Source organism: Aethalodelphis obliquidens, unplaced genomic scaffold (genome assembly GCF_003676395.1).
Source record: "Aethalodelphis obliquidens isolate GAN/ISIS:26980383/991018 unplaced genomic scaffold, ASM367639v1 scaffold44, whole genome shotgun sequence".
NCBI lineage: Eukaryota > Metazoa > Chordata > Mammalia > Artiodactyla > Delphinidae > Aethalodelphis > Aethalodelphis obliquidens.
The window spans coordinates 14687239-14701327 of NW_020837988.1; the positions used below are offsets into that span (position 1 = coordinate 14687239).

The 14089-nt window shown below is 49.5% G+C and overlaps 1 protein-coding gene across 5 annotated transcripts in view; it reads right to left on the reverse strand.

Annotated features, from left to right (window-relative positions):
- MAP3K3 (mitogen-activated protein kinase kinase kinase 3) overlaps positions 1–14089 on the reverse strand; it is a 71117-nt gene that overhangs the window by 3692 nt on the left and 53336 nt on the right. For all 5 annotated transcript variants that reach the window (XM_027081228.1, XM_027081227.1, XM_027081229.1 and 2 more), the window contains 9 exons: positions 9713–9846; positions 6135–6208; positions 3958–4025; positions 3654–3746; positions 2851–3042; positions 2162–2310; positions 1408–1539; positions 792–921; positions 245–422 (listed from right to left, as the gene is read on the reverse strand). In XM_027081228.1, coding sequence (XP_026937029.1) covers positions 245–422; positions 792–921; positions 1408–1539; positions 2162–2310; positions 2851–3042; positions 3654–3746; positions 3958–4025; positions 6135–6208; positions 9713–9846 — 1150 coding nt within the window. The remainder of the gene's footprint in view (positions 1–244; positions 423–791; positions 922–1407; positions 1540–2161; positions 2311–2850; positions 3043–3653; positions 3747–3957; positions 4026–6134; positions 6209–9712; positions 9847–14089) is intronic.

The following is a 14089-nucleotide window of genomic DNA, read 5'->3' on the forward strand; positions in this document are numbered from 1 at the left end:
GCCTAAGTTCTCAGTGGTAACAAAACAGTTGCTATTCAGAGTTAAAACACAGCGCATCTGCTGTATGTACTGCTGCAGGCACCACCACCTCTGCCCACACGGAGCCTGCAACCTGGCCTCGCTGGCCAGAGGTGAGTTCTCACTCCCTCCTGCCACACTGCAAAGCCCCCAAGCCTCATTTCTAAGTTGGAGCCGCTACAGCCCAGACAGGGAGATGGGGTCCCAGCACGTCCCCAGTGCTCACCACACGTCTGCCTTCCTTCCGTAGCCCTCACCGCTGATCACCTCAGGGCTCATCCAGTAGGGTGTGCCAGTGACCGAGCGCATGCCCGTGCCTGACATGCAGATGGTCTGCAGGCGCTTGCTGGCCCCAAAGTCCCCCAGCTTCACATTCCCAGCAGAGTCTCGGAGGATGTTGGCTCCTAAGGCATGAAAGGGCAGAGGCTGCAACCCTGGACCCCTGGGCACTTTCCACCATCCTCCCTCTGTCTCTCCCTCCCAGGTCAAAGGGCTGCTGGGGAGGATGGGGGGGATACCATGAATTAGACATGACCTGCACAGAACAAACAGGCTAGTGACGGGAAGCCTCAGCCCTACAGCACCAAACCGTCATCACTATGGCCAACATCTGCAGAGCACTTCACAGTATTTTCCCAAATTGCTTAACTGATCTTCATGCCAATCCCCCAAGGAAGCAATTAGGGTTCCACTTTTCAGAAAGTTCAAAATGACCAGGTCGAAAGCTCCCAAGTAACTAGGTCACGGGGACCACACAGCCTGCCCCTGCTCACCCTTGATGTCCCGGTGAACAATCATGTTACTGTGCAGGTAGGACATGCCCTCCAGGATCTGCCGGGTGTATTTTCGGGTCACACTCTCTGTCAGAGCTCCGTAGGCCTTCAACTGGTCTTTCACTGAGCCCTAAAGCCACAGGAGTCAGAGGGAGTCACTGCAGGAAGGTGGTGGGAAGGGGCAAGGCTACTTCCAGCCCCCGGCATTTGGCGAAGGAGTGATTCTTCTGATTCCCATTTGTGATGTGCCAGGCACTTTGCTAGGGGCTGTCAGGCAGCTTGGAGAAAAGTCCGAGACAGTCCCTTCCTTAAGCAACAGATGACCCAAATCCAGAAGGGAGGTCTGTCTACTCTAGGTAAAGGCGCTACTTACTGGACAGTGCAGCTGCCCTGTAAGCCTCAGGTTAGGGTAGCCTGGGACATTTCTCATCCCACACCATCACTGCAGCCAGACGCAGGGCCTGCTGACTCCAAGTCCTGCCACTGCCTCACCTTCCCCCCTGAGCCTCTGGAGTCTCAGGTAATCAGACCCATGTCAAAGGGACCCCTCCTCCACAGCCCACAGCCCCAGGAGAGGTCCTCTCTTGCGTGTCCCACATGCATCAGGGGCACATACCCCCGGCATGTACTCCATGAAGATGGTCAGAGTCTTCTCGGCACGGTCCCGCAGGCAGCCATAGTACTGCACTATGCGCTCGTGCTGCAAGTTCTTCAGCAACTGGATCTCACACTCCAGTGCACTCACCTCCTAGGGGAGAGGCCCAGTGGTCACCTAGGCTTTCAGGGCCCTGGTTCTACCTGCCTAGGATCAGCTCAGCTTGCCCTAGTCAGTGGCCTCAGAGGAGTCTGTCTGCCTTGGGAACTTCAGCTGGAGAAAAGGGGGGACTCTCTCAACTGTTTGGCCCTTGTCCACAATGCCGGCTAAGCCTTGGGATGGTGGCACTCCCATGCTGGAAGACAGCAGACAGTGGGGTGGGAGACGGGTTTGTGGGGGCAACTAAGCAGTTTAGATAACTGCTGTATTTATCCACTCAAACTGGAATGAAGGTCACATCCAAAGCTAAGCTCCAAAGACAGGCTCCTTCCTGGTCTGAGAGCTGGGAGACAGAGGCATCTGTTTGGTGAGGGTGGGGCAGGTACTGCTCTTTGTAGCACTGGCCATCACCTCCCAGTTTGGGTTGCTTGGTACTTTGGCACCAACTCAGTTCCTCATACCCAATCTCTCCCCTGGGCCAGGGTCAACAGCAAGGGAGCCTGGGAGGAAGAATGATGGGAGAAGCAACCTGTAGCATCTCGAGCAATTTGTGCAACGAGACAGGTATTTTCTTGAGAGGGAGGAACTGGAAGTCAGACCATGGGGAAGGCAATACCTTGCTTGTCTCAGGACTGTCTGGGTCAAACTGGACCTGCTTGGAAGCAAGTTCTCGTCCTGTGTCCACATCATAGCACAGATAGACCCTGCCAAAGGCACCCTGGCCCAGGAGCTTCCCCCGGCGCCAATTGATGGGGGCACTGGGAGCTACAGGAGAACAGAAGGAAAGAGCATTAGAGTTCGTGCACTTAGTTACCGATATCCTGCCTCATCCTACAGAGGCCCGAGCTGCCCCCTCACCCGGCATCATCACATCTCTCAGCATAGCATCTCCACGCCCATCTGGAACAGGCTCAGTGCCCTGGTCAATCAGACCTTAAGGCCCAAGGCCTGAGAAGCAGAGGATTGGCTAAAATAGTGGTTAAATGTTCATCTGAATTGATTAAATACCTTCATACTTCCAAGGCCCCCAAATATCTCATTACGTCAGGGATTAAGGAGACTGCTCTTCAGTTTAAACATGGAGAAACTAAAGGCCAGAGAGAAGTGCTTGTCACACAACAGTGGAGTGAGGACTAAGGTCCAGGGGATCTGCTGCCCACCCTCGGGCTCTTCCACTGGGAGCGGATGGGCCAGAGCTGCCAACTGCTGAGCCAAACAGCCCCAGTGGACCCGCTGGCCTCCCGCCCTGCAGCTGGTCTGAGCATCCCCTGGGCAGCCTCCACCTGGCCAGGGCCCACTCCTCACACTTGGTTGGCACGTTCCTCTCCTGCACAGAGAGGGCGTTCTCACTGTCCGCACTCCGCAGGCGCCCTCGGGGGTCCAGGTACTGCACCGCCAGGCCCATGTTCTCGCCATTTGTGCTCAGGGAGCGGCTGGAGGGCACCAGGGTGAACAGGTTGCCTTGATGACGCCGTATTCGGGGAAATGTTCTTCTGCCTGAAGGGTTGCAGGGCCAGAATAGAGCAAGTCAGACCCCTGGCCACAGGCTGAATGTGCAAACCGGGCCATAACAGCAGCTCCAGTCGGGTGAGCTCTCCAGAACCCATCTGCCCTCCCACCTGACTCGTGCCAGAATGGCTAATGTCTCAAGCATCCTGAGAATCAGGACAAAAGCAGGAATTAGCAAGCAGCCAGGTGGTTTAGGGAAACCTAGCCAAAGCGAAAGCATAGGGCTGGCCCCTATGTCCTACGTCACTCGCAGGGCCAATCCACGGCTGATCTATTTTCCTTGGCATTCTAACCCTAAACCTCTGAGGAAGCTCCATTCCGTTTGCTGCATGAGGCAGAAGGGGGCGTTGGAGAGCTGGCGCCCTGGAGCATGCTGTGCACTCAGACAAAGGACAGAGTTCCCAGAGGCAGCATCAGTCTACAAATACCAGCCTCCCCCCACCCTTTTTTAACCCTGACTCTACTGCCTCAAGCCTGGGCACAGTTCCTCAGGAATAAAGGGAACATGGGGCCTGGAGTACCTGGGCCACCGGCTCCAGTGGCTTTAACCACATCCCTTTTGAGGTGGCCAGCAGGGGGCAGGGTGGAGGCACACTCACCGTCATTGTAGTCCTTGTGGTGCACGGACACATGGTAGCGCCGGGGGTAGGTTCCACCTTTGACCCCTTTGTCATAGAGCTGAGTTTCCCGATCTGAGTAGGAGAGAGGAATCACTGGCTTCTCGACAGGCCAACATTAGTGATCCATTTAAGCCTCTAGGTCACCTGAGGCCTCAGAGCAGCAAGCCCGAGGAGAATTAAAATACAGCCCTGGCTTCTCTTCCCAACTCAGCCATCAAAAGCAGACTGCCTGCAGCCCCACCCGGACACCCCGCAGTGCTCACCCAGGCTCTGGAGAACTCACCCGAGAATTCCTGTCTGTTGTCTGGGAAGCTCTGGGCTCGGGACATTCGCGATTTCCGGAAGGATGGGCTAGAAAAACAAAATGAATCACAAAGTAGACTTCAGGGTACCTCCAAAGCAGCTCAACAGGGCAGAAGAGAGGATACTCACACAGACTGCTTCTCCTAGCTCCTTCCCACACATGTCATTGCATGGTAGGAAGCAGAGTTGGAGAGAAACAGCCCTTTTCTCAGCCTACTACTTTCTCTTCACTAGTCTGAGGCCCACATCTGACGGGACCCTGAATAATGAAGCCCTCCAGTGCTACCGACCTCCACCCTGGCTGCACAGTGCTTTATCTTACCCTTCCCTCCCACCTTGGTGACAGGGGAAGAGCTGCACAAAGCCCCTTGCCCAGCGCAGTAATAAAGATAGCAACAGCATCTTCCTTTCAGAGTAATCACCACCGTCCCATTTTAGAGACGTGGAAAACAGGAATAGAGAGGTTAAAGGGCTTGTCCAAAACTATTCAACTAATATTTGGTGGAGCTGGGTCTATATGGCTCCAGATCCCATGAAGGGAAGATGAAAGCTCTGACCTTAGGTTACGCTGGCCCTCAAAGAAGTAAAGTCCAGGTCACTGAGTCTGACTCCCAAGGAGAAGAAAACAAAGCATTGGAGGGACAGAGGAAGAATTCAAGAATCAAGTGAGTTATCTTTCCCAGCATCCACCTGAACGGTTCTTTCCCTCATGTGAGAGTGCCTTTGGAAAAGGTCATAGGTCAGAAGAAACTCTCAAGGCAGTGATGCAGGGGCTGTCCCCTACTTCCCAACTGCTAGACCTTCTGTGGTCCTGTCCCACAGCTCCCCTCCCCCACCAGCGTGGCCACAAGGCTTAGAAGAGAGTTCAAAGCCAGAGTCAGTTCCTGTCCTGGCAGAGCTCTCAGTTTGCAGCAGCAACTCTGGCACTTTCACCTGTGCCTTCTTACTCTTTTTTTTTTTTTTTTTTGCTGTACGCGGGCCTCTCACTGTTGTGGCCTCTCCCGTTGTGGAGCACAGGCTCCGGACGCGCAGGCTCAGCGGCCATGGCTCACGGGCCCAGCCGCTCCGCGGCATGTGGAATCTTCCTGGACCGGGGCACGAACTCGTGTCCCCTGCATCAGCAGGCAGACTCTCAACCACTGCGCCACCAGGGAAGCCCTGCCTTCTTACTCTTTTGGTTGGAAAGCAAGCCTAAAATAAGGCTGCAGATTGGATGCCAATAAGCAACTGTGACTGTTCTATGATACCTAGAGGGGAGACCACGCTCAGCAGCTCACAGGTCTGTTAGGAGAGACACGGTACAGATCCAGCCATGGTCACAAGGTGATTACCCATGTGAGCAATTAATCAGTTACAAAAAGAAAAGAAAATCCCCAGAACTGTTCCTTAGCCTCTGACCACAGTCCTAAGCCCAGCTGGATGTGGTCAAAATGTGCTCTTGGGCATAATAAGGTCAAGGAGAGAGACTGGCTACATCAATGATAGATATGCCAAAGCCACCAATGATAGGTGGCCAATGATAGGTGCCAAAGCCACCTCCAAACACCCCCGCTGACGGGCAAATCAGCTCCACAGAACCACGTGGTGTGTGAAGGATGACGCTTGTTGCCTCCCAAAGTGTAAGAACAAGATTACACACCAAGCATGCAGTGTGGTAAGCTAGGCAGTCTGAATATCTTGTTTTCTGGTTTTTATATCCCAGTTTCTTACTCCACCAGAAAGACTTGGAGAAAAAAAAAAAAGAAAGTAAACCCAAAGGTGATAATTCAGTTTTGTCCCCCAAGCAATGAAGGTTGAAGGTTGTCCAGATCTCAGCAATGAGGCTAAGGGTACAAGGGCAGCATGTGTTATGTGGGAAGTCAAAACATGTAAAGTGCTTGGAACAACAGAGCAAGCATTTAACACATGTGAGCTGCTATTATAACCTACTACATTCATCTAATTATACAAACATAACATTCTCCCTGTTTGGAAAATTAAGGAGAGGGCTAGGAATGCTAGCGAAAGGTTTCTTTCCCAGAAGCATGACGTTTTAACCATGGGCCTGCAGACCAATGTGCAGTTCAGGGACACACACACTAGCTGACTCCATTTCCTCAGCTCATCAGTTCCAAAAATGCCTATGCACTAACCCCCGAACCAGCCACAGTCTCATACCTGTCTGCGGACCTGTCCAAGGATTGGCAGCTTCCTGACAAGGAATTTTCAGCACTGCTCAGGGGATCCAGCATCTGCAAGGCAAGTCATACAATAAAACCCCAGCCCCAATCCCAGCCAGGTGACCCAGCCAAGGCCAGCAAATGGTCCTTTTTCTTTTCCAAAATATGAAAGTGCCCTTTCTCCGCCAGGGCAGTGGGAAGAATGGTTAGGAAGGTACCATTCTCCCCCGCAGTCTGAAAGGCAAGTTTCCAGGAGTGAGAAAAATGCCTGGCTGGCATCCCAAGGAGCTCTGCCAGGAGAGCAAAGCAGAGACGCTGCTTCTCTTGTTGACATTTTCTTGGCTTGTGAATGCTGGAGCCTGGTGCTGGAGATGGTCCTACCCTGCAGAGGCTTCCAGTGCATTTGGGTGGGACCATAATGCTTCTGTTTACACTCCACAATTTATAATTTAAAATTCATAATTTTATTGCCCTCATTTCACAGACAAGCCACTGCAGGTCTAGAAAGGTTAGGAGAATTGTCTGAAGTCATGAAACTAGTTAGTACACAGCTGACACAGAACAAAAATTTCCCAGTTCCTCGTTCTCCTGCAGAGCCAGTAAGTATCTATGTAAGTTAAAATGTTTCTCTGGCCCTTGGTCAAATGCAGTAACAAAAAGCCTTCAGATTAGCTTTTTCTCCAACTAATCTCCCCTTCATTTTGCCTATGGGGGGTATTCACTACCAGAGAATTTATTATCTGAGATCCAAAGTTAAACATTACATAGGGAAGCAGAGTATCAGAACCATGAAAATTCATGAACAACTTTCATAAAATTGGTTTCCATCTCAAATTATCTCTTCCCATTTAATGCTGGAGTCCACCTCACCCATACTGTCACTCATATATTGTCATATATGATTTTTTTTAAACTGCCAATCAAGGCAAATTAATTGAAAAGTAAAATCCCCAAAATCTTGATAAGGATATAGGATTTCCCCAAGAGGATAAAACCAACATGGGAAAGAATTGCTCCCAAACCATAAAGTGCATATTTGGCAAAGTTAGATCAGATAACAGAAGAAGAGAGAATGAGCAAGTATAACAACATGACAGGTGTGACGAAGGAGGAAGAATACCAAAGGTTCAAGAAAGGCCTGTGGAAAATACACTGAACCCCGTGAAGGCTTCTGTAAAAAAAAAAAAAAAAAGGAGCCTCTTTAGGACAGTGCTGCAGAAGTCAAAGAGGAAGTGAAGGAAGTTATGTTGTGCTAGTAAAATTTTTGTTAGAAAAATTAAGCCAAAAAAAATTAGCCTGAATCATGCTTTGTTCATTCTAAAAATTAGCAAATAGATGCAACTATTACTCAAATCTGATTAAAGAAAAAACAAAATAAAGTTATCTTAGTTTCATTTTTCAAGAAAGTCCCAGTTGGATACTCTTTCACTATACACTATGCTGTTTTGGTCTCTGTTAAGTGGATTTATCTTGAATGGCCCATTAGCAGCAGCAATTCTCTTTAGCTAAAGAGGCGGGCACTGGGGAAGGACCTAGGCATTCTCCTGCTTCCTTGGCCTCTTTCTAAAAGTCTATCCTCACTACAAGTCTAATACTCCCATGCTTTCCAGGGCCAGGCAGGTAAAGAAGTAAAAGGACCAGGATATAGGACCATGGGGAGGGATAGAAAGCAAAGGCAATCAAACTCATTAGCAAAGTCACCCCTAGTACAGCTGATGTCTGGAAGCACTCTGGTTAGAGAAAATGGAAAGGATGGTCAGTAAGATATCCAAGAAGGGACTCTGCAGCTAAAAGCACTCTAGGTCACTGTTCTAAACATAAATTTACCTGGAAGGCAGGACTGTAGAAGAGAGAAGAGGCAGTTTAAAAATGCTTCTCATAGCCTATATAGTTTGAACAATGCTACACAGAGATTAGCTATTGAGGGGAAGAAAAGTTGTAAGAATCAGTTTTAGGAAAAAGAAGTTACAAGAATCAGGTTTTTTTGGTAAAATCCCCCACGTGATGGTGCTGGCCTTCTACTGGATGCTTTTACCCTTAAGAAATTTCCCCTCTCAAGATCAAATCCCAAAAGTTTATAAGACAGATCTTTTTCTTGCAATCAAAGCAAGCTCATTGAAAAAACTTCAGAATGAAGCCAGAGATCTCATTCTTGCTGAATTCACTAAGCCAAAGTGCCATTTTCATCAAGTGGGCCACAAGTTAAAAAAGCTAGCCATTAAAATGGGTAAGCCATTGTGGTAGACGCACCCTAGGATGTCCCCGCTCCACCCCACCCCAGTAAGTCAAAGCCTTGCATATAACCCCCGCCCCTTGAGTATAGGTAGAACTTGTAATTTGCTTCTAGTCAATAGACTATGGCAGAGAGGATGGATTTTCGTTGCCGCGTGCGGGCTTACTCTAGTTGCAGTGAGCGGGGGCTAGCCCTTTTGTTGCAGTGTGCGGGCTTCTCACTGCGGTGGCTTCTCTTGCTGTGGAGCACAGGCTCTAGGCGTGTGGGCTTCAGTAGTTGTGGCACATGGGCTCAGCAGTTGTGGCTCCCGGGCTCTAGAGCGCAGGCTCAGTCGCTGTGGCTCACGGGCTTAGTTGCTCCATGGCATGTGGGATCTTCCCGGGCCAGGGCTCAAACCTAAGTCCCAGGCATTGGCAGGCGGATTCTTAAGCACTGCGCCACCAGGGAAGCCTGAGACTTCATCTTTGCAGACCAGAGCAAGAGATTCTTCTGCTGGCCTTGAAGAAGCTACCATATTTTGAGAGGGCCACATGGCAAGGAACTGCAAGTGGCTCCTAGGAGCTCAGAGTGGCCCCTGGCCGACAGCCAGCAAGAAAACAGGGACCACAGTGCTACGACCACAAGAAACTGAATTCTGCCAACCACCATGTGAACCTGGAAGGGAACCACAAGCTTCAGAAAGAAATGCAGCCTGGCTGACACTTGAGTGAAGCCTTGTGTGACCCTGAGTGGAGAACCCAGCTAAGTCATGCCTGGATTCTGGGCCCAAGGAAACTGTAAAATAATAAATGTCTGCTGTTTTAAGCTGCTAAGTTTGTGGTTGTTTTACTTAGCAATAGATAACTAATACAGCTGTCTACTATCATAAAAGTCCACCCAAAGGAGACAGTCCTACTTTGGACTGGTATACTCGTTACCTTTCATTAAGAAATAGCAAAACTAAAATCTGGTTGAAATGCAAAACAAAATCTGTTTAGGACTGGTCACATGTTAAAACTCTGCTGAAATGACAGGTCGTTGTAAGGAAGTATACAAACAGCGGAGTGGTGTTCTGCAGGGAGACCAGTGAGAGGACCACGGAAGAGGAAGAATCTGTCAAATGCACATGCAGCACCAAGGAGGCTAGGCAGCTTAGATTCTGTCTTTGGTAGAAATGGATATTTGGCCCCTAGAAAGGAAAAATTCATATTTTGGCAGGCCTGGTTTACAAAAAAGCTACTGGATAGGACTCAAGTCCCTCACCTACACACCATGCCCACTGAGAACTCCCCCTGCTAAGCGTGGTCTGACACGTCCCAAGACACACCCCAGCCCCAAAACCCCCATCCGCAGACTATACTCACGCACTGCTCGCTGGTCTCTGGGATGAACTCCCCCTCGCTGTTGATGCTGGTGTAGGACCCCTGTCGGGCAATCCGCTGCTGCCGCTCAGGCACGTAGCCAGGGGGAGGCGAGCTTCGGCCGGGGTTCTGGGAGCCTAGAGCACAGAAACACGACCTTTGACTGCAGAGCCAGGACCTGCAGCCTGAGAGGAGCAGACTTAGGGCCAGCTCAGACAAAGCATCTGCTTGGTGGTAGAGAGCTGGTTTGGCTCTTTGAACATCCTGGAGGAGAGGGAGGGCCTAACAAAGTGCTGAGGTTGAAGGAAACTTCCTGAGCCAGGCAGCTCCTCCCCCAATCCAAGGACCTCAAGAAGGAAGAAAAATACTTAAGAGAAAAGTTAAAGAATGGTGGGTAGGGTTGCTCTTTGAAAGATAGTCTTTAAGGAGTTTTAAACTATTATTTTCAACGTCCTTCAAGAAACTGACTCCTTCATTCTTCTTCACGATGTCACTCGGTCAGAATACAAGGATCACGCGGTTCGTAGAGACGCTATTTTAATGAATTCACCACCGAGAGCACTTGGTGCTCCAATCTCTTGTTGGAGGCATCAACCCATGCTCTCTCCAAGAACCACTGACACGATCTCGGGTGGGAAGGCTAACCTGAGGCTCTTGGTAGTCTGGCTTCCCCACGTGACTCCAGGGCAGAGGCCAGAAACCAAACTGCTCTAAAAACAGGCACAGAATTATGCTGGATTTCCACTTGCAACACCTCACTCACAGGGTAGAGGCTACCAATTCTGAGATAAGGAGGTACCTGAACCATGCCTTTCAAATGATCTCAGACAGCCCATGGAGGAAAGAGTCTGTTTGTCCAAGTTTTCTAAGCCCTGGCAGAAACTGATGCTGCTCAGAGTATACGCTTAGAGATGCTATGCCATGAACTAACAAAGCAACGAAATCAGCCAAGGCAAGTTTTCTTTTGTTTCTCTGCCCCCCCCCCCCGCCGCCCCCGGCCACCTGCACAATATGCGGGATCTTAGTTCCCCGACCAGGGATCGAACCCTCGCCCCGGCAGTCGAAGCACAGAGTCTTAACCACTGGACCGCCAGGGAAGCCCTTCTTTTCTTTTTTATACTGTTACCTTGTCTTTAATTCTCACAACACACCTACAGCGGAGGTGCATTATTATCATCCACAGTGTGCAGAAGGGGAAGCCAAGGCCCAAAGTCATGTAGTGTCTTAAGGGTGGTGCTGCATCTACAAAACAGGCCTTGTGACTCCCAGTATATTTCAGCCAAGGCAATTTTGAGACCACAGTTTATTTCCAAAAGGGGCAGCCATGCTACTCATACATTCCCCATAAGCAATCCAAACAGAGGAGGGGGGGATCCCACCCACGGGGAAATGTGACAGCCTTTCTGCAAGGAGCAGGAGGGAGGCAAATATGGGGATTTCTTGATAGCACGAGGGAAACACAGTGCCATGTCTCATGCAGCTCAGATTCAGAGTTGTTCTGTCAGTGATCACTTGTGAGTTGGATGCAAGATGCCATCTGGCCAACAGAGGGCTCGAAGGCAATGACAAGATGGAGGTAAGGGGAAATCGAACAAGAAAGCTACTCCGTTTTTCAGAGGGCCAGATGTCAAAGACCCATGCAGCCGGCCATTTCCCTTGCCACTGTAGCACAAAATGCCAGTGTAACCATGAAGAAAAAGATAGTTTTCTTAAGCCCTAGCGTGCCCTAAAGCACAGAGCGCTTTTTTAACACATGGCTTACAAACATTAGCCCAGTGCCTACTTCCCACTTCCGGCTTTGGAAAACATTCCAGTAGCCCACACGTTCTATGGAAATCCAATCCCTATGCTGGCAACATTTGTCAGCAGCAGAAGCGACCTAAAAAGGTGAGCAAGGTATAGTGAGAAAAGCCTAGGCTTGAAAATTAGATAAACAGAGGTTCAAATCAGGCTTTGTCACTTATTAGCTGAATGATTTAAACTCTCACCTAAATTTCCTCATTTCAAAAAGGAAACAACTATCTACCTCATAACCGTTTTTGGAAATTATAAATGAAATGTGGTAGCACAGGTACACGTATACGTGGTAGGAACTCAATAGAATTCCATTCGTTCCCTTCACTCTGTGTAGCAGATATAATGGGTTAGATAGACTCAAGAGCCATTCTACCCTTCTAGTGTGCCTTCCAGCACTTCAGAAGTTCATCAGCTAAAAGCTATTCTAAGACCTCCTTTAGGTTCAGCCAGTTAGATGCACTTGTGTGAGATCTGGATGGCTTCCTGCTGTTCCTGGGCACAGTCCTAGAAGCCTTGGTTTTTCTGCTGCAGCACCAGCAGAGACCCCACACCTGATCTCAAGACACAGGTGCAGGTATCCCTGTGTAAGTGGTGTGTGGACAGAGCACAGGGGCCCTGTGCTTCTGGATCCGGTGGCTTCCTCATTACAGAGGGAAGAGGAGCTCTGCAGTGTGTCTTTAGACTTAGAGTCTGTTTCTCACTCTTCATGATTTTACAAGCCAGAATGCGCACCAAATGCCTTCTTCCTGAAACTAGTCAGAGTGGATTCTGTTCTGTGCAACTGAACCCTGACCAATACATTCTGGAGCGAAAAGGTATTACATATTTGACCTACAACAAACAAAAAATGTCTCTTGTGAGGAACTGATGAGAGAGAAAGAAAAACTCTTACATATTGATGAAATCCCACACACTAGTCCAAACTACCCCCAGGTAGGCTGAACTACCCTCGATCTGAGCATCAGAGCATCTAGGGTGAGACCTCCCCGGCACAAAAGATCCCTGGCCCCTCAACACCCATTCTCTCCTTCACTGCTGCCACTGAACTCTCCCCTGGTTTTGCAGGTGGGATGGGACTAGCTCACATGAGGCCAGCACTACAGACCCAGGAGGGGCTGGGGGAAAACAGCAAAGGTTTTCTGAGCTTTTATTTCCAGCCAGAGACTTTCACTTTTTCCAATACACATTGCTGCCTGCCGAGAGCCAGCCTTGTTATCTGATGGGCAATGGGCCAGGGGCTATTGTGCACAGGCCCACAGCTTGGGGCAGGAAAGGGAAGTCTCCCCAAACCAATGGCTATCAGAGGAAGCGAATGGAAAAACCAGGAGTTGGCAGAACTGCTCCAGAGCATTTTCAGTTTTGTTTTTATCTTCATTTCAGAAATTAGGGGCTAATGAGACACACAACAGCATCTGAGAACGAGTTAGACAGGGACCTGAACAGGACAGGATACTGAACTGTAAGACTCACTGATCCTCGCGTATTTACCAGCAGGGACAACAGTGAGCCAGACAGCACAAACACAGTGCTATGCAAGACACAGCTCATCCTAGGTCTCAGAAGGCAGGCAGCTTCTCTGGGCCACCCTTCCCTGGCATTCCAGCCTGATCTTGCTCTAGTCTCATCAGGGCACTTATACCAAGGGGCCCCCTCTCAGCACCAGCTGAAGTAAAAGAACAGAGTAGTAATCCTGTGCTCAGAAGTGCTCTCTTCTGAACAAGGATTTCAGCTGCCAGCTGTCTGCATTCCTCTAGCGCTTGCTGGCTCTCTGCTTACCTCCTTGATCTGGGGCAGCAAAACCCTTACCCTATGATACGGTTGATTCTTTTGCTCTGTCTTCTGACTCAAAGCTGAAAGCTAGGTTCTCAGACTCTAGCCCTTCTCATAGGAGACTCCTGTCAGGAAGCTGATGCAGTCAGGAAGTTGCCTCCACAGGGAGTTAGTTCTAGGGCTTTGGGTCAGTGTTAATGTGCAGGTCATTGCAAGTACAAAGAGAAAGCTTTTTTTGGCCATCGACTATTTTCTCTAAACCTTGTTCTCTCTTAGGGAGCTGATGAGGGGAAGAATCAAATCTTTTTTTCTTCTTCAATATCCTCGCACTGGACCAGGTTGTGCAGAGCAGAGCTCCGCAGTATTTTCATCTCGTAAGACCTTGAGAACATCCTGTGTTTCAACTTTCAAAACTCCCATTTTATTTTGAAGTTGTGACCACCACTAAACAGTTTCTGGTCTCATCTAGTATCACAGAAGAATTTTTAGCAAGAAGGAGAAAAAAATCCTGTGCAGTGAAGGCAGCTGAACTTTTGGTTTCCATGTATGTGGTCACTACCTCTGCAGTCCTGGTTTCCACTCTTGCATATCTTACCAGGACTGGAGGTGTGCACTGTGTATAGCTCTCTAACTTGTTACTGCCCGGGTGTCACTGTAAGTCATCTCATCCTTTCAACATTCCTTTTCCCTCTGCCTGAGTTTTTCCTCCTCTGTTCTCAGAGGAAGAGGGCTGCCCTCCTCCTTACCAAGGCACTATAAGCCCTCTGCCTGGACTCCCCAGTTCACCCCCAGCAGGAGTCAGCTCCCCTATGG